The sequence below is a fragment of the Kogia breviceps genome, chromosome 1 (genome assembly GCF_026419965.1).
Source record: "Kogia breviceps isolate mKogBre1 chromosome 1, mKogBre1 haplotype 1, whole genome shotgun sequence".
Taxonomy (NCBI): domain Eukaryota; kingdom Metazoa; phylum Chordata; class Mammalia; order Artiodactyla; family Physeteridae; genus Kogia; species Kogia breviceps.
In genome coordinates this window covers 50,277,371-50,303,672 of record NC_081310.1, presented here as the reverse complement: position 1 = coordinate 50,303,672, position 26,302 = coordinate 50,277,371, and the positions used below count along the sequence as shown (strand labels likewise).

At 42.6% G+C, this 26,302-nt stretch overlaps 1 protein-coding gene and 1 non-coding gene across 2 annotated transcripts in view; both read left to right on the top strand.

Annotated features, from left to right (window-relative positions):
- Nucleotides 1-26,302, top strand: part of C1H1orf105 (chromosome 1 C1orf105 homolog) — an 86,004-nt gene that overhangs the window by 25,307 nt on the left and 34,395 nt on the right. The window contains exons 4-6 of the mRNA XM_067024656.1: nt 139-196; nt 4,626-4,697; nt 7,639-7,763. Coding sequence (XP_066880757.1) covers nt 139-196; nt 4,626-4,697; nt 7,639-7,763 — 255 coding nt within the window. The remainder of the gene's footprint in view (nt 1-138; nt 197-4,625; nt 4,698-7,638; nt 7,764-26,302) is intronic.
- Nucleotides 13,638-13,741, top strand: LOC131746828 (U6 spliceosomal RNA). Its single transcript, XR_009332673.1, has one exon. It is a non-coding gene; the product is annotated as a U6 spliceosomal RNA (small nuclear RNA).

The following is a 26,302-nucleotide window of genomic DNA, read 5'->3' as shown; positions in this document are numbered from 1 at the left end:
GAGACCGAAGTGTCCATCTCTGTTTCATGGAAGAAATAACTGTTACTTCTCTCACCCCTCCACCCCTTACCCACTTCTTTGCTGCCCCAGATTCCCCACCATTTCCTCGCCTCTCTCTGTCTCTCTCCCTCCACACAGGCCGGGAGGAACTGGAGAGACCCCACACTGATCAGAAACAAGCAACTGTGCTCCATGTGTTGAGAAATGAAAATGGTACTCGAGGAGGATGGCAGACATGGGCGTGAGCGTCCCCAGGGCACAGCGCTACCCCTTCCCCACCAAAGCCCAGCAGAGAGACCATGACGGGGCCTTGCAGGAAGGGCTGCAGATGAGCAGCTGCCGGTCCTGGGAACACCGTCTCCTGACACGTTATGATAAATCTCCCCATGTGCAACAAGCCAAATGATAAATGAACCAAGGCAGCTTGGGCCAGAGGGGAAGAGACAAGATGAGCCACGCTGCTTTGGGTTCATCAGGTAACTGCACCTTACAGAGGTACGGGAGGTTATGGAGCCTCTTCTCCCCCTTACCATGTCTCCAACACAACACTCCAGCATCACAACCATGAAACAAGCAGCTTCATTTTGGGGTTTGTCATAAATTCAGCCACGACCGCAGTGGCGGTGGAGCTGGGGAGAGATTCTCTGGTTCTTCCTGGCTATAGGGGTCGTTTGTAACTGGTGGGGTGGATAGTAGGTGGGGGTAGTTTCAGGAAGAGAAAGGCTATTGGAGGGTTGTGGGCGCCACAAGGACGTAGCTCTGCCATCAGAGCTGCTGAAGAAAGAGGCGTGTTTTGGGGGGTGCTGTACATGTTGGAGCTAGGACCTGGGTCAGTTTACGGGGTAGGGTTAGGGGCCTTAGAGCAAGCACCAGGCTGGGTGGAAGGTTAATTTAGCTAAGTGGTTAGGTTAGGGTTTGGGAAGGATCTCTCCAATTCTAATAGCCTGTGATCCTCCTTTGACTCGGGGAGGAAGGTGGGGCTAGATGTGCAGAAAGAGGAAGGACAAGGAATAGAAGACAAACAGGAGACACAAGAGAGGCTGCTTTGATGAGTTCATGGCAAAACTGCTTCCAACCAGCAAGCACTTCTCTGTGTTGTCATGTGGGATTTGGAAATTTAACTGAAGCTACCGGCCAAGGTGTACCTGGATGTTCCGATCTCTGTTCATGTTCTGCATAATTAGGATCACAGTGTTCAATATTAGCATTGACTGGGATCTGAGAAGCTGGGATTGGGATTTCTCCTGGTCTCATTCCTGGAATCACTGTGTCCACATTTAGAATGCTCTGACCCCAGGCCTAAGCGGGCCCTGGCCAGCTGGCTCACTTGGGACCTTGACAACTGTTCTCTTTCTCAAGACCTCTTTTCTGACCTTTGCCCTTGCCCAAACCTGCCCCAAGTGGAAGCACACACCATGGTTTTACCATTCCTGCAGATGCCCAAAGGAAGGGCCTCAGACAAAAGTGCCCAAGGGCCCTTCGCTACCATGGTCAGAACCGGGGCTCACAGACCCTGGTGGGAAATGATAGAAAATGAGCGTGAAATACCCTTGTCTCACTATGTTCAGTAACAGCTCCCCTTCCTTCTGGGGCGGGAACTGGGGAGGGGAGGGGCTGTCTGTCTGCTGTTGTCACTGAGACCCCTCCATTCTCTGCAGGGGGTTTAGCGGAGATACTGGGAAAGTATAAAAAGACTCCTAAAAATAGAAGGGACTTCCTCAACTTGATATAGGGTGTCTACAAAACACCCACAGCTAACAACGGACTTAGGAAAGACTGGATATTTTCCCCTAAGAGCAGGGACAAGACCAGGATGTGTGCTCTTGCCTCTGCTGTTCACCATTGTACTGTACGTTCTAGTCAGGACAGTTAAGGCAAGAAAAAGAAATTAAAGGTATCCTGATTAGAAAGGAAAACATAAAACTGTATTTGCAGATGATGTGATTTTATATATAGAAAGTCCTAAGGGATCCATAAAAAATCTCCTAGAGCTAATAAATGAGTATGGCAGAGTCATAAGACACAAGATCAATATTCAGAAAATAACTTTATTCCTAGATATTCGCAGTGGACAATGAAAAACTGAAATTAAGAAAACAGTTCCATTTATAAAAGCATCAAAAAATTAAATACTTAGGAATAAATTTAACAAGAGAAAGGAGAAAGCAGAAGATGATGTATTAATGGCTCATATTAAATACAACTTGAGTTTGCTAAGGCAGTACGTTATTTCTTTAAATTAGAATGCAGTTTGGGGCGTTGTTCAACATGGGACTTTCTTCCACTGGTGCAACCAAGAACAATGATAATCCCAGATGATCTGAAACTATCCTTTAGCAACTATCCATAACAAATACTATGAGTCATAGGTAAATCAAAGATTTAAATTAGGACACAGCTTTGTATCTGGTTATATCAGTTGTGGATTGAGAAATATAATAAGTAAAATGCTTAGGGAATGCTTTAGGGATGAGCTTCTTGAGTGGTTTCATTTTCTGTTTATAGTACATAGTTAGACAAAAAAAGTTGTTTTTAACCTCTTTGCCTGAACAACTATGGAAACTACTGTAGAAGCTATAATCTTCCTTTTTACCTTCATAAAAATAGTAGAAGGCATAGGACAGGAGATTTCTTCGATAACTTAGGCAGAACTAAATACAAATTCTCCATGTAGATGACATATCTAATTCATAAAGTATGGGAGATTGCATAAATTTTCTTGAGTCTAAGACAGCCTCTGCTACTTTATATTGACTAAAATTACTGTTATCAGTTTGTTGTCATTTGCTGCTTTCTTATCAATATCAAGTATATCAAAAATAAAATCCAGTCAAAGTTGGATTAGTTGGATTTCAGGGTTTTTTCTGCATTTGACTACCAGACCAGGAAGAAGGACTAAGTTTTCACTTTATTAAAAAACTCAAAACACGGAGTCACCCTGGATAAGGCACCAAGATAGGTGGACTTGCCTTGCAGTAGATGGTTGAAATGTAAACGTACAGTCACCCTTCCATATGACTAAACAAAAAAGTTATAATGTGATCTAATGGCAATCTTTAATTTGTTTCCTCTACAGAGAGCAGTAACGTGGGAAAATAAATAGGTCTTTTTGCTCAGAGCCATTTGTACAAACTAAAATATAGATTCAGATGCACCAAAACCACATCCTGGCCCAAGCAGACAGGGCCGTGGAAGAAATGTGTATTTGAGCAGTACAGACTCCAGCACTAGTGACGTTTACCGCCCCTGACTCTATACTTTTTAAGTGCTCTTATATTGGATCACAATAAACGTCATTCTAAAAAATATTCCTTACAGACTTTAAATGGAAAACTGGAATTTCTGAGCCAAAGGTACTCTTCTATGAAAGAGACTTTTGAAATGTTATGTTCCAATTTATCTTGCAAGTTTGGTACTTTAAAGAAAGTCTCAAATCCTGAGTCATTAATTGTGTGTGTGTGTTTTTAAAACAAGCTCTTATTCCTTTAAAGCTAAGACCAAAGTTTGAACCAATCCTAAAATCATGTCAGTTCCAGACAGAAGTATCATTATATTGGTCCTTTTTTTTTTTTCAGTGTAGTGAAGGACAACATCCTACTTCTGTTTGAGATTTAGCTAGTGTGAGTCTAAAGTCAGGTCCTCGGTCTGTTTGTAGCTTATAAAGTCTGTCCTCATAGTTTTAAAATCTCACTACATATATAAGCAGGTTGGAATTGTCCTTACTGAAATAATTTTTTTAAGTGACTAATTATAGCCACGTAGGAATTAAATGATGTTTGTTGACTGGAAGGAATGAAGGAAAAAAGGGAGGGAGGGAGGAAAAGAGAGAGGAAATAAGTATGAGCAGATAGATATATAGTTGTTGAATTATAGTATAGACAGATCTTAAACTATTCAGTCTTACAAATATCACCTTCTTGTTTGCCCAAAATGGGTAATAGAAGGGATTTTTCTTTTTCTTAGTCCCAGTGAGTCCTCCAATGGCAATTTAATAAAATTAACTGACTGGTCTGACCATATTTTTGGTAGCAAAGTAAAAATAATCCTGGAAAATCTCTGTGGAAGTAGATACCAGGAAATGAATGTAGAGACGTAGATTGCCCATACAAGTTTACAGATTGGTCAGTCTTTAGAAATAAAACAATTTAAAATAATGTAGAAATGGTTTGAGCTTATATACCTTTTGGTTTAGGGTCACTTCCACAATCTCAGCCACCAGGAGAAATAGGGAGTGATCAAGACATTTTTCTTGAGAATTGGAAGGTTCTAAACAAAATATTCTCAGTTTTGCACTGATCTGGAAGTGTTGTTACTTTTTTTTCTAAGAACTGGAGGATTCTCTCCTTCATCCCTTCTACTTTCAGACCATATATTATCTGACAGTGGAATAAAACATTTTTTTAAATGAAGGTTTTATCAAAATCCATGAAAATACTACTAAAGTAAAAAGAGCTTCGGAAGTGGTGGTCTTTGGCCAGCCATCTCACACTGCTCCCAAGTGGTCTGAGCACCAGGTTAACAGGTGCTGGGGTCGAGAGACCACCTGTGTTTTAAAATGTACAATGACACATTCCTTTCCACCAAGCCCTAGCCAAATCACTAATGTGTATTCTCTCTTCTTCCAGTCAGAATGATGAGTCTTCATCCACCAAAAGCCCAGACTGTACCCAAACGTCCTCGTGATGACATCCTAACAGGTTTGCTTTCTTCTGGAGTACTTGTAGTGGGAGACGTACCACCCCCAGAGTAATACCTAAGATAATTTCTAAATTTTCTGAACAAATGCCCATTCTCCATCCCTTTTCTTTCACGTACTGCTTATTGACCTGTTTTGCCTGGTCCACAGCCCTCCCTTCACTCCAGCCCTACCTGTCCCCTCTTCAGGCCTCACTTGCATTTATCCATGGCATGTTCCTTCCCAGGTCCTCTCCACGCCACAGGGCTCTGCCCCATTCTTTCTAAAGATCCCCATAATCCACTTGCTGAAGAATGTCCGTAGGGATGGGGCACAAAGTAGATCATTCCCTTCTCAGGCAGTCTTGATAGTACCAATTAAGGTGGGAAGGGAAATGTGTCCCCATACCCATGGCATGGCCTCACCAAGCCCTGAGCCTTCCCTTCCACAGGCTCCCTAGACCACCTGCCTTCCCCTGGCAGCTGCCCAGTGCTATTCTTATGTTCATGTGCTGGTATGGAAAAAAAGGACAGCACAACTCTATCACCAGCTTCAGTATTGACCTAAGTCTTATCTTTTAGAAAAGCCAACACTGGGCTGGCAAAGAGGAGGTGTGTCATTCTTTGGAGTGATATGATTCAAGGGTTTAATGCAGCATAGGCTGTCACTTTAGTAACTTTGTCTATCTTCTCATTTGCTCCCAGATTAACTGAAGCCACTTTCAGTTTTTCTCTTATTTGATACACACAGTAAGGAAAATCAAGTTCACTTTGTACTGATGGGAAAGTCTAAGCTCTATCCTGGGAGGTTGCAGAGGAGCTAGAGCCAGAACTGAACTGAGATGACATCAAGAAAGGAAATTTGAGGGTAGAAGGGATGTCAAAAGGGAGGACCAGAGACTCAGGCAACAGCTGAGGTTAGGAGATAACCACTCTAGCGGAGTGAAAGACTGCTAGTCCCAACCCCTTCTTATGTCTCCAAAAATATTGGCCTCACTTGTGACTTTCATTTAGCCAAAGTGGACTGAAGATCCAAGAGCTAAGAGCATCCTCCCAATGAAAGCTGCCCCCATCTGCCTGCAACGACTTCATTCTCCTGAAGCCTAGGGAACACTGGGTGACAGGCATGTGCAGTTGGTATCAGGGTTCTCCGTACCAGCCATACATTCATTCTGAGTTTCCCTTAAACCTGAATTTTTTCAGGTCTGCCTCACAAAGGTTAAAACACACATACACGTGCACACACATTCACACGCAATTACATGCCCTTCCCTCAGCAGGAATGTTTATTTTTTGATTCTACAGGACAGTGTGATAAGATGCCTTTCATCAATTTATTAACCCTGGGAGTGTATTTCAATTACCAGTATAAGAATTAGACTCAGTGCACCTAGATCAGTACATTACGTTCTGGACAGACCTCATTCTTGCCCATAGAGTTCATCAAAGGACAGCAGTGTTGGAAGTGATACTTCAGAGAGAGTGCTTATGGAGCTGAAGCTTGGTAAATCTGCAGTTGATTCCAGTCGCAACCCTTCTGAGCTGAGCTTTGCTCTTGTGTGTGTGCTCTCTGAGGTCAAAGAAAAATCCTAGGAGCAAAGAGACCTGCATTCAGATCCTAGTCTTGCTAGACAGGTTTGGCCATATTGTTGAAACTATCTGTGTCTCTGTGTTCCCACCTTTAAAACCAGAGAAGCATTTTGCCCACCACCACCCCCAAGAGCTAGACACTCAGTACAAGCAGCCTTCACCTTTGACTGACCCGGAAAACCTGCTGACACTGCCCCAGCCCCACTGGTTTATACAGTTTAGACACGTCCCCGTGCTGCACAGCCTGTGGACATGCTGCAAATACTGAATGGCTGACTCATCCCAGTGAACATCACTGCCAGTGACTGTCTAACTCATTCTGTTGATCATGACAGAATCTCTAGTATTTTTCTGGATTCAGCTAAACTTGATATGTCCTCAATAATTATTAGTGAGAAATAAGTAAATGGAAAGAGCCTAACTCTATTAAGTGATGGGGTTTCTTCTAGATTTGTTTATCTTGACTTTGGCCTTGAGTCCAGAGTTCCATGACACTCACAGGCTCTTGTCCAAAAACTCTGGTAGAGCTGCTAACCACCTGACTTAGGTCTTCCACCTGGCCCAATGCTGAGATATGGCACAGAGGGTTAGGATTAAGGAGATCTGGGTTCTGGTCCTCAGTCCATCATGACCCTGGACCTGTTTCCTCTTCATTACAGCAATGACAGTGAACTGGGTCCTAGGTTTGTGATCTTGTGACATCTCTTAGCTCTCATTCAGCTGGACTAAAGAGCTTCTTCCAGAAAATTCAGGACTCCAGTTCCCTTAGTCATTCAGTGATTTCCAATGGGAAGATGCTATTTTATGCACTGATTTACTCTCCTTCACAATGAGTATTTTCGAAGAGTTGAATATTAACCAACTTCTTGTATATAAACTCATATTCAAAGAAGAGGTCAGGATGGTAAGGATTTTAAGGAGCCCTAAAATAAATTATTTCATAAAATGAAGGTTCCTTTTGAAATACAAGTACTTTTCCACTACCGTAGCCTTTCATAAGATCTCGTTTGTTTGAAGAGCAGAACCACATATGTGTCCCTGAAAAGTCTTCTGAGAATTGAATCCTCTTTTCCCTTTGACCCATGTTACAACTCCAGACACACTTTATCTTCATTTATAATTTAATTGGCAATGTCTCCGAATATTTGAGTTATGTTCCTAAGCACTCCTTTCTGGCCTCTTTGACAAAATTTGTAAAAGCTTAAGTCGGTGGGGGCTAAGATGGTTCTAGTAAAAGGGATTCTCATGTGAACTTTGAAGCTGTTTTATAAGGTTAAAGAAGTCTTTGGTGACATTGGTTATTTTGAGTAGATTTTAAAAATAGACTCTATCCTTAGAGTTATCCTTGTCCTTCCTTCTTACACTGTCCTCCAGAAAGCGTTCGCTACATACTGCCCATTCTGGGCCCCAGAACAGCTGTCTTTTGTGGACTGCTGTCAGATGCCTACAAAACTCTGCAGGAGATGCAGCTCTCTTCCAGTGGGCAAGACAATGAGGCAGTGAGTGGTTGGAGCTCATCACCTTGGTGAGAAAGCATCCTCACCAAGCCACTTTCTGACACTAGTGCCTTCTCATCACTTCCTCTTAGCATGAAAAAGATGACTCAGTTTTGCCTTCCTAACTGTTGCTAGAATTCTAGCTCTTACCATTGTCTTATCACTCATTTCTCCTAAAAACAAAATGGTTTAATGTCCATGATTATAAAGATGTGTTGATTAAAATGGAACATATTTAACATCATTCATTTTATTTTGCCCAAGATTCTTTATAATAAGACAACATCTTTCTGTTTCTAAGACATGAATTTTCTGTGAAAATTATTTCTTCCTTCAGGACAGGGGGCCAGAGATGGCCCCAGGAGGTCCCTCATGAATTCAGCCTAATAAGAATAAAAGAGAGAAATGGAGGTCACCTTTCTGTCCTTCTCTCTGTCAGTTAACTCTGATAGTTGACAGAGGATACTAGGATGCAGTAACTGGAAAATGACAGGTGATTAGCTGTTGCCACCCTGAGGACAGGAACAGTGTCTGTCTTGCCTTCCTCATGCCGCCTTCTTTAGTGCCTTGCATATCACAGATGTTCATCTAATCTGTGTTCAGTCAAATCCAAAACAAATGCTTGTATTTGGTAGTTTGGTTACTTTAGTTTGAGGATATATATCTCCAGCTCTGTCATAGTCCATGTGTGTGAGGGAGACAAAGGAAGAGTCTAGGCTTGTAACTATTATATTTATGGGCACACATACTCCATGCCTAGCTTCAGGAGGGGTTGTATAAAAAAAAAAGGCCAGGACTTCCCTGGTGGCACAGTGGTTGAGAATCTGCTTGCCAATGCAGGGGACACGGGTTTGAGCCCTGGTCCGGGAAGATCCCACATGCCGCGGAGCAACTAAGCCCGTGTGTCACAACTACTGAGCCCACGTGACACAACTACTGAAGTCCGCGCGCCCAGAGCCTGTGCTCCGCAGAAAGAGAAGCTACCGCAATGAGAAGCCCGCACACCGCAACGAAGAGTAGCCCCCTTTTGCTAAAGATAAAGACTGCACACAGCAACAAAGACCCAACGCAGCCAAAAATAAATAAATTTATTTAGAAAACAAAAAGGTCCCTTCCATTGCTTAGGAGGCAGTGGCCTTATGGAATCTCAAGCTCCTGACTAAATGGGCACTGGACCAACATGTGAGAACCAACCTCTGTGCTGACTGTGTTTGAAGAATGGGATTCAGAAATATCTAACAAATGGCCTGGTGACCAAATTGACCTCATTTCTTGTGCGCACGTGGGCACAAACAGGCACACACACAAACTCCCAAACCAGAAAAACTTGCTTGATTGCCCTATATTCCTGGTAGGCTACAGAATCTTGGTTTCAGTTCATTTAGAGTTCAATAATTCCAAAAATAGCATACACTGCCTTTCACGGTGAAGGCTGTATGCATGAATTATGATCCCATTTTAGATGATTGTCAAAGGACAGACAAATCACAGATAAAGATGTTTCCTTCTCTTTATTTTTTTTGCAAATTAGCATATCCAGTAAAAGGATTTGTGGCACCTATACCCATACGTTAGGGGAGGATACAAGCCCCCAGCACAATTATTTAGAGCTTTTGAGGTAATCTGAATATTATGTACCTAGACAGATAGAAGGCTTCCTAAATCTCCTTAAGAAGTCTTCATCTAGAATACTTGGGTGTTTCCAAACTCTCATCAAAAAGGATAACATATGGTGTTTGCTAGTGTTCTAGCATGGTGACTGAGAATGATGGTCTATATCAGCAGTCCCCGACATTTTGGGCACCAGGGACCAGTCTTGTGGAAGGCAATTTTCCCATGGACCAGGGCAGTGGGGCGGTGGGAGGGATGGTTCAGGCGGTAATGTGAGCGATGGGGAGCCACAGATGACACTTTGCTCGCTAGTCTGCCTCTCACCTCCTGCTGTGCGGCCCGGTGCCTAAGAGGACACAGACCGGAAGAATGGCCTCGTCTCCTCCTAAGGAAGCCCTGTCTAGAATGTCCTGTGTGGATGTAGCTACTCCAGTTGGGGGAGGTCTGAAGGATGAGAACGGCCCTGCCCAACAGAATACAGAAAATTTCCAAGAAGAAGAGGAAGCACAGGCTTGTTTCTGTTAATAAATCTATAAACTACAGTCTTAAGAATCAAGATTAAAGAAATGGATAAAACTTAACTAATCTCTAGAAAAAACTGAGATGATCAATCATGTTTCAACCATGTCCCCCTCAAGCCCATCTTAATTTCACACCTTAGTAAGTACTGTCCCTGTTTCATATGTGTAATTCTTGCCTCTCTAGAAAAATGTGTCACTTCATGAGGATGAGAACAATATCTCATGCTCCCGCCATATCCCCATAGGAGCTACCCAGACACATATGCAAGAGATACTTAGAAGGAAGAAAAGTACATTTCTCAGTTGCTAAGCAATATGAAAAAATAAGAGGTGAGATCCTTGTATTTGGGGATCTGAGGATACAAAGAGTTTAGGTATTAGGACCCTGCCTTTGACTAATTTATCATTGGAGAAATAACACACATATACACAAATGAAGAGCATGTGTACAGGCCAGTATTGGAATAAGCATGAGTTACTCTCCACTATAAACTGAACCCTGGTGATTGCAGCAATAATGTTCTCATAGCACCAACCGTCCAGCCCTCTGGACAGGAACAAAGATGCAATTGTGTGACCTCCTCAGGAAAGTTGGTCAGAGGAGAAATAGACATATTCACCCACACACAATGTTATCTCTTGTTCTTTGCAGAGTCTTTGGCAAGAGGTTTAACTGCCTGGCCAGTGGAGTGCAGAATGGTGAAATAAGGCATTGGCAAATGTTTGCAGTTTCGAGGAAAACTTGTTCCGAAACCTCTTGGGATTGGCCTCCCCTGGTCCTGTGTAACAGTGACCATCCTATGGGATGTCACATGGCCAGAGAGTCAGTGACTTTCGGATCCCTTGCTGAAAATCTGAGAGGAGCAAGGAGGAGCACCGAGAGGAGGACTCTCTCCTTGCTTCCCAGATTCTCACATGGAGAAAATTACATGAAGAGTAAGAGTGTCTATAAAACAAGAAAGATACTGGGTAACATTAGCTGGCTCTTAGGAATGGAACTGAATGGCTAGAGGACAGAAATCTGCAGAAAGAGATTTTTCATAGTACACCCTTCTTTACTCTTTGAGTTTTAAACCACATGAATGTTTTTCATTGATTCAAAAACCAAAAAAAAGAGGAAATGAAGAAAAGAAAAAAAAAAAACCCTTCAAAAGTTGCCAGGGGGATTTCTAGCTTTGGAATTGGAAATCTGATAAACTATCAACATAATTACTCATCTTCCTGACAGACAAAGGAGTCCTTGATACTATATACAAGGTTCAGGCAAGCATCCAGGTCAAAGGTAAATTTTATCTCTGGCCCTTGGAAGTTTTGCTGCTGAAATGCTAGTTCTGACAAGTAGTAACAAATGTCTCAAGCTTATGTAGCATTTTAAGCTTTACAAAGCACTTTCACTTATTTTTCCTCTCTCTTTGCATCAGTTCCCCAGTGTTCTCCTTACATTAAACAGGAGCAGTAATGATCCACGCAAGCTGTCCATTTAACAAACACAGTCCTTTCCTGGGCACGGCTACAAAAATGCTTCATTTTATTGTAACAAGTGCACCTGCTTCTTTTTTTATGGCACTGCCTACATGGGACTAGTCTCTTGCACAAAACCCTTGAAATATGTGGTGACATGACCATGTTCTCCTTAGTCTTTTTAAAAATAAATGAATAATTAATTATGTAATTAAAGTATAGTTGATTTACAGCATTTTGTTAGTTTCAGGTGTACAGCAAAGTAATTCAGTTATGTATACACTTTTTTTCCGATTCTTTTCCTTCATAGGTTACTACTGTGCTATACAGTAGGTCCTTGTTGTTTACTTACTTTACATAGAGTAGTGTGTATTTGTTAATCCCAAACTCCTAGTTTATCCCTTCCCGCACCTGCCCCTTGGTAACCTTAGGTTTGTTTTCTATGTCTTTGAGTCTATTTCTGTTTTGTAAATAAGTTCATTTGTATCACTTTTTTAGATTCCACATATAAGTGATATATAATATTTGTCTTTGTCTTACTTACTTCACTTAGTATGATAATCTAGGTCCATCCATGTTGCTGCAAATGGCATTATTTCATTCCTTTTTAATGGGTGAGTAGTATTCCATTGTACATTTGTACCACATCTTCTTTATCCATTCATCTGTCAGTGGAGATTCACGTTGCTTCCATGACCTGGCTATTGTAAATAGTGCTACAATGAACATTGGGGTGCATATGTCTTTTTGAATTAGAGTTTTTGTCTTTTCCAGATATATGCCTAGGAGTGGAATTGTTGGGTCATATGGTAGTTCTATTTTTAGTTTTTTAAGGAAACTCCATACTGTTTTCCATAATGGTACACCAATTTACATTCACACCAACAGCATACAAATGTTCCCTTTTCTCCACACCCTCTCTAGCACTGATTATTTGTGGACTTTTTGACCCTTAGTCTTTTTTTAAACTTATGAGCCCCAGGTTCTTTGGCTGGTATGATGTGGCCCAGTCATCCTCTCTGGACCTAGCCCAGTGCCACACAAAACAAGGGACCTACAGTGGAATCTAAAACTCCAGATGTGACCTGGCCAGATGTGGCTGTGTGACCATCCCTCTCCCTTGTTCTGGATCTCCTGCTTCCAGAAATGAGACTAAACGAGCATTAGTTGTCCTAGCAGCTACATCACTTCATTCTCTCACATTGACTTGACACCAGCTAAAGCCCTTTTGTCCATTTAGTGAGAATAGCTGTTCTGACTGCTTTCCTCAGGCATTTAAAAAACCTATATACATGACTATATTCTTCCTTATTAAGGTTCCCCTGGCTAGATTCCAGCCATTTTCAAATCTAGATTCCATCAATCATTAGTCCTCCCAAGTTTGACTATCTGGTCCTCTGTCTTCCTCTCAGTCTTTGATACAAGCCTTGTCAGGAGCCAAATCCCATAGCATGACTCTAAAGCCCTCCCTTTAGATCAGTGATTTTCAAGGGCCTTTTCTTAAATCTCTATTCTATTATGAAAACATTAAAATATACAGAGAAGTAGGACTAGTAGCACAAAGAACACCTATGATTCCTCCATCTAGGGTCTACAATTATCAATATTTTGTCACATTTCCTCTATTTACATATTGTTTAGCTCAATCATTTAAAAATAGACACATGACATTTTACTACTAATAGTTCATTTTACCACTTGCAGCTGTGCACCCCACCCCCACAAAATTCTCCTTCAAAGGATAACACCTTTATCAAAAGTAACAAAAAATGAATAATTCCTGCTTGTTTTCTCCACTTCGTTCATATTCAAATTCCCCAATTTGTTGCCAACATGTCTATCATGGCTTTGAACAAAGCGAAATCAAATCAAGGTGACACATTGCATTTTTGGCTATTTTAATCTAAAAAAAATAATACTTCAACTTCTTTTATTCAATGAATTGCCTGTCAAAGAGACCAAGATAATTGTGTTTTAGAATGCCAAAGACCTCTTTAAATACTGTCTGTCTTCATATTGGTAATTTCAAATGCTGCTACCAAGTATGAGGCATTTATTGAAAAATTACTAATTTTTCCTGTCTATTAATCAAATCCCTATGTAACTACCAATAAGAACTTCTGATAAGCATGAGATAACACTCTGACCATATCAGGTTGATAGAATCACAGGGATAAACTCGGAATTGTGATACTTTATAATTGTGTAACTTTGGCCAAGTTACTTAACCCCTGTGAATCTTGGTCTCCTGTGCTCTATAATGAAGATAAAAGTATCTGTCTCAATAATAAGAGCAGCATGTATACTAACATTGCAAGGATACTCAGAAGATTAGCATGGTCCCTACACAAGAGTGACGTGCAAATTTGTGAAGCGTTCCGTATTTTTTAAGCTAAGCTCATATGTATAGTTATTAGATATTGCAAAATATCCCTTTATAACAGTTTTCTAATTTATATTATCACCAGAAATGTATGCAAGTGCCTGTTTCCCTCAGCTTCGACAACAGTGGTAGTAGTTTTTATTTTTAAATCAATTTTAGAGAAATTATATCTCTGTGTAATTGAAATTTGTATTTCTCAAATTCTGAGATCAGACATATTTGCAATATGTTTAAGGGTCATTTTTATATATTTTTTGGTAAATTGTTCAGCTTTTAAACTTATTTTGCTATCATGACCCATTATTTTTTTTTAATGAATTAATTTATTTGTATTTATTTTTGGCTACATTGGATCTTTGTTGAGGTATGTGGGCTTCTCATTGTGGCGGCTTATCTTGTTGCAGAGCATGGGCTCTAGGCACACGAGCTTCGTTGTGGCGCATGGGCTCTAGACCGCAGGCTCAGTAGTTGTGGTGCACGGGCTTAGTAGCTCCGCGGCACGTGGGATCTTCCTGGACCAGAGATTGAACCTGTGTCCCCTGCATTGCAGGCAGGTTCTTAACCACTGCACCACCAGGTAAGTCCATGACCCATTATTATTATTATTTTTTTTTTTTTTTTTTTTTTTTTTTTTTTTTGCGGTACGCGGGCCTCTCACTGTTGTGCCCTCTTCTGTTGCGGAGCACAGGCTCCGGTCGCGCAGGCTCAGTGGCCATGGCTCATGGGCCCAGCCACTCCACGGCATGTGGGATCCTCCCGGACCGGGGCACGAACCCGTGTCCCCTGCAGCGGTATGCGGACTCTCAACCACTGCGCCACCAGGGAAGCCCCAGACTAGGTTTTAAATGATTCATTTTCTCTGAGGAACTAGCTATAATGTTTCTGTATCACAGCTCTTAGCATAGTGTCTGACACGTACAAGGCTCTCAGGAAATATTTGCTGGATAAAAGAATGTGTATCGTATACCCCTTAATGATGAGCTGCTATAATTACGAGGAAGAGTAATCAGGGAACAACATATAATCTTATTACCCCCCAAAATTTTGGGAAATACAAATAGATTTTATATGACATGAAGATTGAAAGAGATGAAAGATTTAAAGATTTAAAATAACATTTTTAGAATAAGAAGTGGAAAATCATTAAGACTGGGAAAGGAATGCAAGGGACTTTTAAGGAAGAAGGAGAAATTCCAGATGTCATGATTGCCCCTGTTCCTCTCATCTCCTTTGTTAAGTAACGCGGGGAGGTTATAAAATCTTCTTCCAGGAGGGCTTTAAAAATAAGAGCACTTTCCCCTTGACTGGAGTGCCCCTAGAATGAGGGATAAACCAAGCAGCCTTTCCAACATCTTCCAGCCTCATGATACTCTGAATTTGGACACTGAGAAACTACTCATTTGTAATCCAGCAAACATTTACAAAGTGCCTCTAAGTGCCAGAGAAGAGTCAGGATCCTTTGGCTGCAAGTGACAGAAACTCAATTCATACAATTTCTAAAAAGAAAAGAAAAGAAAAAAAAAAGGACGTACACTTGAAGGATACTGGGTTTTCTCCCAGAGCAATAAACCCACGAAAAGGGCAGGGATGTAGCAGACTCTAGGAACCATTGGAGCCAGGAACTTCATATGGTGTGGATTTTTTCTCTACCTTTTCCCTTCTTCCTGGTGTTAGCTTTTTCCTTCCCCTGCTGCAGACTGCCTATTTCCCCATGGTGGAAAACCTGACAACAGACATCTTCTGAGATTTATGCCTTATAGCTTTTGGCCACTGTGGTTCCAAGCTGAAAAATCTAAAAGAAGGCACCTAGCTCAGCTTGAAAACGCACCCTATCAAATCAAGCAATCAATTATGACCATTGCAATGGGATTAGATTAGAAGTCCATAAAGATAAAGTGGTGGGGAGAGAGAGACAGTTTCTAAAGGAAGTGAGTGGGGCTGAGCAGGCAATACCACATACACTCATTATGGTCTGGCACCATGCTGGACACTGGTCAAAGGTGACTGAGGCTTTATACCTGTAAAATCAAGGTGTCATCAACTACTGGAGCACACAAAAATGCTGGCAACGATATCACTGGGAATTCTAACAAGGTGCTGTGTTTGGGAGCAGCTGAGTTTGGTATCTCTCTCTGAGAAGGCAGCCTCCAATTTCTTTGTAAAAGGTGCATCCTTGTCGCTCCAGTTCAGAAGTTTGACCTGTCCCTTGGGGCTCGTGATGGCCGTGGAGGTAAAGGTGATGGCTTGTCAACACTTGGGAATCTGCAGAAGAGGTCACTGTGACACTCTTGGGGGTGAGCATGATCAAGTAGAGTAGATGGAGAGAAAGAAAGAGAGAAAACAGAAGCGTGTTGTGAATGAGGTTAATGTCAAATTAACCCCAAACCTCACTTCCTCATAGCTCGGCATGTCTTCCTCCATTGAGGAATGAGAAAGTTAAGCTCTCCTGGAAAACACTAAGATTGTAAAGCTTTCTGATCTGGGAATCTCTCATCACAGACAGTCCCTTTTGCTCTGTGGCTGTGTCTCCTCCCCCCTCCCACTCCCCACCCCCACCCCAGCAGTGCCTGGTTGGAAAGAAGGTATGAGACTGAATGAGCTATTTCTGTCCTAGCTTTGTTTCCATGACAACTGATCCTCAAGCATTGCATTTAGGCCCTTAGAAGTCACACCTTCCCAAGGAGGACTCTAGGTTTGCTGAAGGGATGGAGTTGGCTTCTGGTCACATAGCTGGGCTTTTCAGAGATTCTCCAAAGGGCTGATGTATCTTTTAGAAATATTTCTGTTTTCAATGCTTAAAGTAATAGTAATTCTTTCCTAAATGACTTGAAATAAAAATTCTTCACTTTTCCCTTTAGGCAATGGCCGCAGCCCACTAACTCCCAAATAGGCCTATAAGAACAGCACGGGCTAGAGTATGCCTGCTCATTTGTCAGTCAAATGGGAAAGTAGGAGGAAGTAATGCATTGGTGACAACTGACTCAGCCAGTCAGCCCAAGTCAGGAAGCATCTCTCTTTTCCCTGAACTAGAGTGACTGTCCAGAACTGGAGCATTTCAGGGGAAGAAGTGTGTTAATGTTTCTTTCAACTTAAGAGACACATGTGGCAAGCATCACAGGGGAGGTGGAAGTGTTCAGGGAGATGAAGCTGATAAACATCCGTATTGTAAGAATTTCAGTGACTGACTCAGTTCCTCCTTTAGGCTTGAAGGAAGAAACCATGACTTAACTATTTCCCTGTATCTAGCCAGCATGGTGCCTGGCACTGAGCCGGTACTCAGTAAGTTTTGGTTGATGGACTGATTAAAAGTAATATTTGCAAGCATATCTCAGGAGCTATGTAAAATCTGGGGCTTCCTAGAAGCACCAAACTTGCTCTCTAGAAGTGACAGTCATCCTTTTAAAATTATCACTCATTTAACTCTGATTGATTTTTCTTAATTGTGCTCCATGTTAACTAGGAATTTGATTCCCAAAAACTGGTTCCGAGTGAAATAGAGGAAATTAGTTTTCTCTCTCATAATCCTCTAAAGGAGGAGCAACTCATTCTGAGATCCAGAAACCGAGCTCAGGATAGGAATGCCTGTGGATTCCCTGCAAAACTCAAGTTTGAAATAAAGTGAAATGCCCTGCGGAGTTATCTTCACTGAGGGACCACGAAACCACCACAGAAACGTAGAAACAGAGTCTAGTCAGCATGGAATTCTCTTTGGTTTCCTTTCAATTTGTAACCCCCCTAGACCTCAGATAATTGAAATCTGGAGTTTTTCACAGTTAGACCTCTTATTTGTGCATGAGAATTGCTGAAGTAAACTGGCTTAAAATTGAAAAACAACAAGGAAAAGGTAAGCCATGAGAATTGACATTTGTTAATGAAGAACAACAATGTAAGTGTTTATATTTTAGTGGCTGAGAGCAGGGCTGCTGGTGGCAGCCTGTCTGGGTCTGTGTCCTGACACTACACCTTCTTGCTGCCATGTGGCTTTGGGCAAGACTGTTGTGAGACTGAAATGTATTATATCAAGAAAAGTGCTCAAAATATGGTTGGCACATAATAAGTGCTCAATAAATATCAACGAATCTTACCATTATGATATTATTTTTAAATGCTTTCTAAGCCACAATTTTAATAAGGCTATTCTCCTGCTTAAAATCCTTCAATGGTTTCTTGTTTTCCCCCTAAACTGCAAGTTCTTGAGCATGGCCAACAGATTATTCCAGTGCTGGCCTCTACCTACTCATTCCCTGCCTCTCGTCTCTGATCAAATCCTAAACTCTGTTCATAGGATTTGAGTTCTTTGATGTGCCTTGTCCTCTTATGTCTCCACACATGTTCTCTTTCTTCTGCTTGAAACACCGTCTCCCTACTGCTCACCTGGCTAATAGCTATTTGTCCTTAAACTAGCCTAGATATCTTCTCTTCCAGGAAGCTCCCTCTAACATAACTAGTTTGGCTTAAGGACCCCTCCCACAAGCTCTTCCATCCCCTTGTTCTACTGCTTTGCATTCCTTAATATACTCTGCTCACATCTTACCTTCCCTTTCTCTCCCATGTGCTCCTTTGTGGAAAGAAATGACATCTTGTTGTCCAATGTATCCTCAGCACGTATCACAGAGCAGGTGTTCCAAAAAATGCTTGGTCTCTTAAGAATAAAGGAGGCTTACAAATGAAATCTTCTAGAAAAATCAGCAAAGGTAAAGAATTGAAGCCCACAAGAAAGAGAAATAGAGAAAATCTGTAATTCCGTCACGTCTTAACCCACTCCTGCACCCTCACATTTGCAGGCCTGGGGTTTGCTCCTTTACTGTCTTCCGTTCTCAAGTTGTCCTGAAGAGAATGCCAGGAGTTACATTCTCTGATGACCCATGCCTTTGAGGGCTACCTGATCCTGCTTTATTTCCTGTTGTGCAACCACAACAGGCTGTGCACGGGAATTAGGGGGGTTACAAATTGAAAGGAAAGCAAAGAGAATTCCATGCTGACTAGACTCTGTTTCTACCTTTCTGTGGTGGTTTCGTGGTTCCTCAGTGAAGATAACTCCGCAAGGCCTGTCACTTTATTTTCTTGATCTTCAATGGAAAATCCGAGCAGCCACTGTTTCAGATCCTTCTAAGCTGATTATGGTTCTTAGAGGTAAGGAAACCAAGGTTTTCCATGATCTAGACAATGCAGAGCTTGTCTTTTGGACTACCAGCACTGGATAAATGCTAATCAACTGCTTTTCCCTTTTCTAAGAATCCCAGAGGGACACAGTTAATCCTTTAAAGGCTCCTGTGGGTGGAAACACCATTCTGTTACACATTGATTAGGAAAGTGATAGCTCAAGGTCATTCAGCAGTTAAGTGGCAGAACTAGGTGGTACTGGGGTCATATAAGGCAAGTCAGTCTCTTTTTCCCTTTGGCATTTTAAATTCTGGACACAGAGCTACAGAATTAAAACCAGAGCAGCGGGCAGGCTAATGAGAAAATTATATATTTGAACAAGATTTAAAAATAAATAAATGATAAATAGAATTTATGGAATCCCTATGAACCTATTCCCAGCAATCTGGAAAGCATTAGCAAAAGCAAATACCGCCCCTCCCCCCCCCACCCCCCGCCAAGTTATCCCAGGGAATTACCCTACTATATCCACTTCTTTGGCATGAAAAACCCCCAAGGATCCAGAGTAAGGGTTAGAAGAGAAAGAGGAAGAAAAATATTTCTAAAGAATCAGGGGTTTGATTTTTCTGCCATTTAGTAAAGATTTTATTTTGAGATGAATTGGTTACAAGCTTCTGAAATCTCTTTCTTAGGATGTTTGATCATGGAAAGTGGAAGAGACTTCAGACTATTTCAATCTCAAGTGCGAATAGATCCAAAGCTTTTCACCTGTCTCTGAAGTAGACAGGAAAATAGTCAGGGAGCTTCTCCAAGTTAATGAAGTCTCTTCTGGCCCAGAGATCATATATCACCTATCATTATGGCTCTTATTCTAGTAATTCTAGTATAAGGTCTGTCATTTAGCAGATGCACAACAAATTTTGCTGAAAAAAATTGTGAATGCATAGCATGTTTGGTGAAGGGATAGTGGTCTCTTATTTTTAGTTCTCAAAGAAAGAAAAGCCCTGATTTATAGCATTTGCCAATTACTGTGGTGTAAATACTCCCAGCCAGTTCACTTTCAAGTTACCCATGGCTTAACAACAAGCTCACAAAGTTTCTAGAAATTTAGAATTGGCTCCTGTGATGGGCAGGAGTCAATCCAGCACACCCATGCTTGTGGCAGTACATTCTTAGCTCCCCATGTATACAAAGGCAGAGCAGTACTGAATATTTTCAGTATATTTAGCCTTCAGAAGGAAAAGGGGGTTCTAGATAAAGCCAGAGGTAGCTTGGGAACAGAAAATCTGCAGCATGATGAGGCCTCCCACGTAGAAAAGCACATCAGTCGTGTCCTGGGGGGACTGCCAAGGACCAGAATAATTTTCTCTCTTTAGCTTAGTGTGAAACATTGAAGAAGTGCATGTCAAACACGCCTCTGCATTCTTCTTGCCTCTTCCTCTAAGCAAAGAAGAAAAAACCCCTCAGAACTCCCAAACCCTCTTTAATAGAGCTGAGGTTTGTGTGAACAATTAAAAAACACTAATCCAGGTCTGAGTGTACTCAAATCACAGTTACCAATGTAAGATGTCTTTGTAATGTGGTGATTAGGCCAAAGAGGGTTATTTCTAATTATCAAAACCAGGAATATTTTTTGTGTGTGATTGGCAATAAGCATTCTTCATCACAATAAATAGATCATTATTTCCATTCTCTCACAATTTACATCATTCATACAGTTTTTGTTCAAAGTTTCTCCATTTGTCATGCTGCTGAATTAACAGGGTTTCCCGCTCATGAGTGCTTAGGATGAGTGCTTGGTGACAGGTGTTTCTCAGAAACACATGTATGTAGCCAGTATGACTTCTTTCAACCAATTCAACCTCTCCGCTATATGCTCTGGACAGATCTGTAGCCTGACACAGGGGTTCTGGTTATGGATCTCAGGAAAGTAGCTGAGACCAGGTCCCACCTGAAGCACATGTCCCTCCTCCCCAGTTCTGCCCTGTCCAGGAGGGGGGAGCCTTGAGTAGAGCCCGGGAAGGTGAGAGCCAGGCCGGCAGGGCTCTTTCAAAACACACACTTCCCCCACCACCCAAATGGGCATTATGTAAAAGATGAGCCCCAGCCTGCTCTTCTATAGTCACAGATTTAGTTAAACATCACTCACCGTAATCTACTTTTTACTTGTCCCTGGATCCTACCCTTGGTCTTTCTCACATTCACTCTGCTATTGTTCTCTTCCTCCTTTCCTAAGATCTTTCTTTGGAATTACCCTGTGTGTTTGGGTCGGCTCCACTCAGTTTAGTGTAAGAGATAACACAGAATCTGAGAAGTCAAGTGGTCTGGGTTTGTGCCTTAACCCCGTCACTTGCTGGCGGTGTGCCCTTGGGAAAGTGACTTGACCTCTTTAAGCCTCAGCTTCCCCATACGTAAAACCAGGTCACTACAAGTCCTTATATTATGAGTGTCGTGAGGTGAAAATGAGGACATACGTGCCAAATTCCCAGCAAATATCTCGGTGGTAGACACTTAAACAGGTTAGCTCTTGTGAACATTACTTCCGTCCTTGTTATTACTGTTGTCATCAGTAGAAGTGATGTTTCCATGGCACAACGCTGCCCCAAATGCCTTGAGGGAGGCCCACACTGCAGCCCCAGAGGTTCCCATGGCCAAGGTCCCTGAACGAAGTCTTATTTATTTATTTATTTTTTAATTTTTTGGGCTGCATCAGGTCTTCATAGCTGCGTGCAGGCTTTCTCTAGTTGCAGTGAGGAGGGGCTGCTCTTTGTTGCGGTGCGCGGGCTTCTCACTGCGGTGGCTTCTCTTGTTGTGGAGCAAAGGCTCTAGGCTTGCGGGCTCAGTAGTTGTGGCTCGCGAGCTCTAGAGCTCAGGCTCAGTAGTTGTGGTGCACGGGCTTAGTTGCTCCATGGCATGTGGGATCTTCAGGGACCAGGGCTCGAACCTGTGTCCCCTGCACTGGCAGGCGGATTCTTAACCACTGTGCCACCAGGGAAGTGCCCTGAGAGAAGTCTTAATAAACGCTTACTGTGAAGAGATGCTTGTGAAAGTGATGCCAAACCTACCTCCCAGCACAGAGCCGGGTAATAATCTGTCCCTTGACATGCCCTGCAAGTTTGTCGTGGATAAGAAAATCCTTAATGACTTTTTGATTTTGCTTGCCATGTGCTTTGTTATTGCTGACACAAAATTATGTCTAGAAAACATACATCTTTTCAAAAATTTAATTTGATAAGTACTGACTTCTTAACCTTTTAAATGAATAATGATCATTGTAACAATGTCAGGAATGAAATGGTTTTATTGTTTGTTCCCCCTCTAAGAAGCTGAACCAGGGGTGGGTAAGATGGCCTCTTATACCTCCTGTAATTAAAGATCAGTCTGGAGTCCTGCTTGAAAGCCCCACCTTTTTTCACTTCCCTCCATTTATTCTGGGGAAATAGCCAAACTCCTGAAATAGGACAGATGCTGCCTGGATTTGTCAGGTCTGGAAGCCCTTGAAACTGCAGTTGAACTCATCTGTCGGGATCAGCAGTTTGAGCTTACCTTCAAGGTCAAAAGTACCTTTGAATTTTCCAAGATACATGAAAAGAGATTCCATGTATGCAGTCATGTGCCACCCTATATGTCAGGGAATGAAATCATGCCTTCTAGATACTCCAACAACAGACTTTACAACAGTCTGAGAAACCTGAAGAAGGCAGGAGATGGCCAGGAGTAAAGGCCAAGAGGAGCACTTGGGCTTTTCCAATGGGCAGGAAAGGTCACTGCCCAGAGTCAGCAGTGTTAGGATTCCCATCGTTTCCTGACAGCACCATGACCATTGCATTCCACTCTACCCGAAGCCTGTCTCCACCCTCCCCACCCCAAACCCCTTCCTCTAATTTTTGGCCTCCTCCCCACCAGCCTACAGTCCTGTTCCAATCTTCAATTTCAAAATGATGGTGGTGGGGGGAGCTACATTTGACAAATAGGTTCCTACAAGCTTTGCACAGGGGTCTATATTCCATTTCCCTCAGAGAGTTCTTTTGTCACATATTGGAACCTGCCTGTTGCCATAAGGGGGGCTCAGAGCCCATCCAATACTTCCCCTGTCAAGTCACAAGTCCTCAGCCCTGTCCTTGAGCAGTTAATTTGTATTTTACAAATTCAAATTCAATTTTCTGAAGAACCTTATGTATTATGACCAGCAAATCTAAGAGATGGAAGGTCGTCAGAGGTCATCTTGCCCAATTCCAGAAGCCACAGCCTCTTCAGAAGAAAAAGGAATGTCTGAGAAACAAGTGGGAAGGGGACTAACCTTTCATAATATATTTTTTTGTTCCTTTTAAATGTCATCCTGTTGCATTGGTTGCCTATTCAAAAAAGGTAAACTAGGTATTTTGAAAATACCTTTATTGTGATGAAACCCATTACACCACAAAACAGATAGATCATTCCCTTTCCGGTGGTTGGAATTGGCAGACAGTAGTTTCTCCTGCTGAGCTGAAATTAGTCTTTGTGTGGCTTCTACTTTTCTACCCATCCCTCTTAGTGAGTCGTACAGAACCCACCAACCCCTCTTTAGCATCAAAAATTTACAAATCAAATATATGAAGACAATCATTCTACTTTCTTTTAGTCATTTCTTCTTGAAGGACAGAAAGGTTACCCACTTTGCTATATCAGATCTCTCAGCTAGAAGGACTGGAGGAAAAGAAAACTAATTTTATTATTTATGGGGAAAAAAAAGAAATTGGTCCAGGGATGAGTTTCCCTCATGCTGTTTTGTTGAATCTGGCCTCCACTGCTCACTGAAGGGTAAGGATTGGTAGAGCCAAATTTTACTCCAAAATAAAGAGGTAGCTCTGGCCTTACCTTTGCAGCCTGAGGGGAGGGAAAGAGAGGCTCCCTTTGACAGTGGACATTTCCTAGCAGCCTCAGAAAAGTTTCATGAACTTCTGTAATAGATTGCAAACCATTTTGGGGCAAGGGAATGCCCGTTTCCACAACACAGAAGTTTTGCACAGGATTTCATCCAGAAGTTTATAAAGCCAATAAAATCAGGGGACTAAATTTAAGCGCACTGTTCTTGGATTGGAAAAACAATGGGTAGACCTGGAGCTTTGTACCCAATGCCTTTCTTGATTTTTATTATCATTTCAACAAGTATTGTCTCTCCTCCCGGCTCTATCCCAAGTCCCCAGAACTGTGCTGAAATACAAAGGAAGCACCAGGATATGTACCCTGTCCTCCAAGAGCATATATTCATCCTGAGAAGGCTATATGCACACAAAAGCAATGAAGTAAGAATACAAGACCAATTAGACTTGGCCAGAGAGTAACTAGTCACTGGGGCAGCATTCAGCCCATGGAGTCTTTCTGTAGCAGGTGCACACATAGGAACCCCTCAGATTATATGCCTTCCCAGACCTGAATATTGTCCTCATTTTCTCTCTCCTACAGAAAAAGGACTCTACTGACCTATTAGGAAATGACCTTCGAGGTATCTGTCCAGTTGCAAAAGAGGTACCCCCCCCCCACCTACCCAAACACCTTTTCATCCTGGTTTCCCTTATGGCCAAGGGTACACACTGGGGACCAACTGACTGGAGTAGAAGAGAAAGTCTGCAATTATGAGGTTTGAGGAGTAGTCATAGAGAGATTTGTCTGCCAGAGGGATATCTTTAAGGCTCAGATTCAGGCCAGAATAATGTTAACCCCTATGAGATGGCAAATCCTATAATGTCTCCCTTAGCCCACCTGTGGCACTCCTGAGCCCCTCAACAGCATGGTAAAGCCTCTCCAGAAAGCTGATCTTCCAGAGCCTTGGCTTACCTTATCAGCACTGTAAACACAGGAGGAACTAGGTATCTAGAAAGGCATGAAACTGGACAGTGAGTGCTTCTGTTTAAGCCCGTGTTCTTTCATCTCGGTGCAGGCACACGTCTCGTTCATCTGTCTACTCTGGCCCGGTTCACACGCTGACAGCATCTCTCTTTGCCCAGCTCAATCAATTCAGCCCGGCTTTAAGCTGGAGCATGTCAAATGTGCTCTCACCCCAGTGTTTACCACTAACCAAGCTGAACGACTCAGCAAGTGTCTCCTGCCTTTTATTGTTCTCTTTGACGGTAGGAGTCAGGCCTTCCCCTCGTGGAGGGCCCACTGCAGGCACTGAGCCTGGCGAGGAGAGGGTGGGCGTGCCCCAAACACTGCTCAGTGAATATTCAGTGATTACCCGCATCAGCCTGGTGCTGTACTTGGCACTGGGAGATCAGGGATGAATGAGATGCTCTGCCTTCACGTTGAGAGAGGGAATCAGACAAGCTAGTAAACTACGCACGGTACAGAGAACCGCGATGAGAACCAGGGACGGGGACGGGGTGGGGGGGGGCACTGAGATGGGCGCCGAATCCAGCCTTGGTGAGCAGAGGGGCTGCGGAAGGGAGTCTAGGAGGCATCGAGGGGAGTCACGTCCCACCTGTTGAGTAGGCGCTAGGTGACCCAAAGACAGGGCGGGGTGTGTGCACCCAGAGGAGGTTCAGGAGCCATTGGAGCCACTGGGAGGTGAGAGAGAGCATAGGTTAGAACTGAATGATGGATCCTTGCATCTCAGAATAGTTTCTTATAGCTAGAAAGTTCTGAAGGTTTAATCATCTGCTTTTCACTCAGTTTAGTGATGGTGATTGGTACCAATTCATATTCATATTCAGCCTAGGTTTAACAAAAGCCCTCTGTCCTGATCTGTGAAAGGACAGCCTAAAATGTGTGGAGGTCAGGAAAAGCAAAGGCCCAGTCTCTAACCCCACCCCTCCAGCTCTGGTAGAAAAACAAAGGCCACTAGCAAGTGTCTGTCATGCTGGAATGCGCTGGCGCAGCTCAGGGTTTGGGAAGCTCTTTCTCTTCTCTCTTTCTCTCCTCTTTTGGTCTGGTGAGCTTGAAAACAGTCTGCATTCTCAGAGCTGCCCCATCAGGTCTCATACATGACTCCCTGCTTAATCAGGCGCACACACCCTACTGCTTTCCTGCACACATCCTCTTGCAGCCCTACCCCATGTCCACCTCCCCACCGCGCATGCCCCGGGGCCCTCAGAACCATGACTGCTCTCCAGAGACAGAAGGTCTGCAAGAGGCGAGCCCCATCTCCTGTGGGAGGACCTAAATAATGGAGGAGTTGTGCATGTGAATTGTAGGTCTTTTCCTTAGGACCCAGGAGGAAGTGGGATGGTTCATCCTCTTAGGCAAATCCTTAAAAATCTCAAAAGAAGGAAAAGGACCTTCAAATCTTTGTTTCCACATTACAAGTAATTAACATTCTTAGATCTTCAAATGAAGGTTTAATGTGGATTATCTCAATCCAAATGATAATCTTATGAGGTGTTTGCTATTATTATTTCTCTCTGTGCCTCAGTGTCCTCTTTAGGGATATAATGGCACCTACCTCATAGTCTTGGAAGAATTTAACAAACAAATAATAAATACAT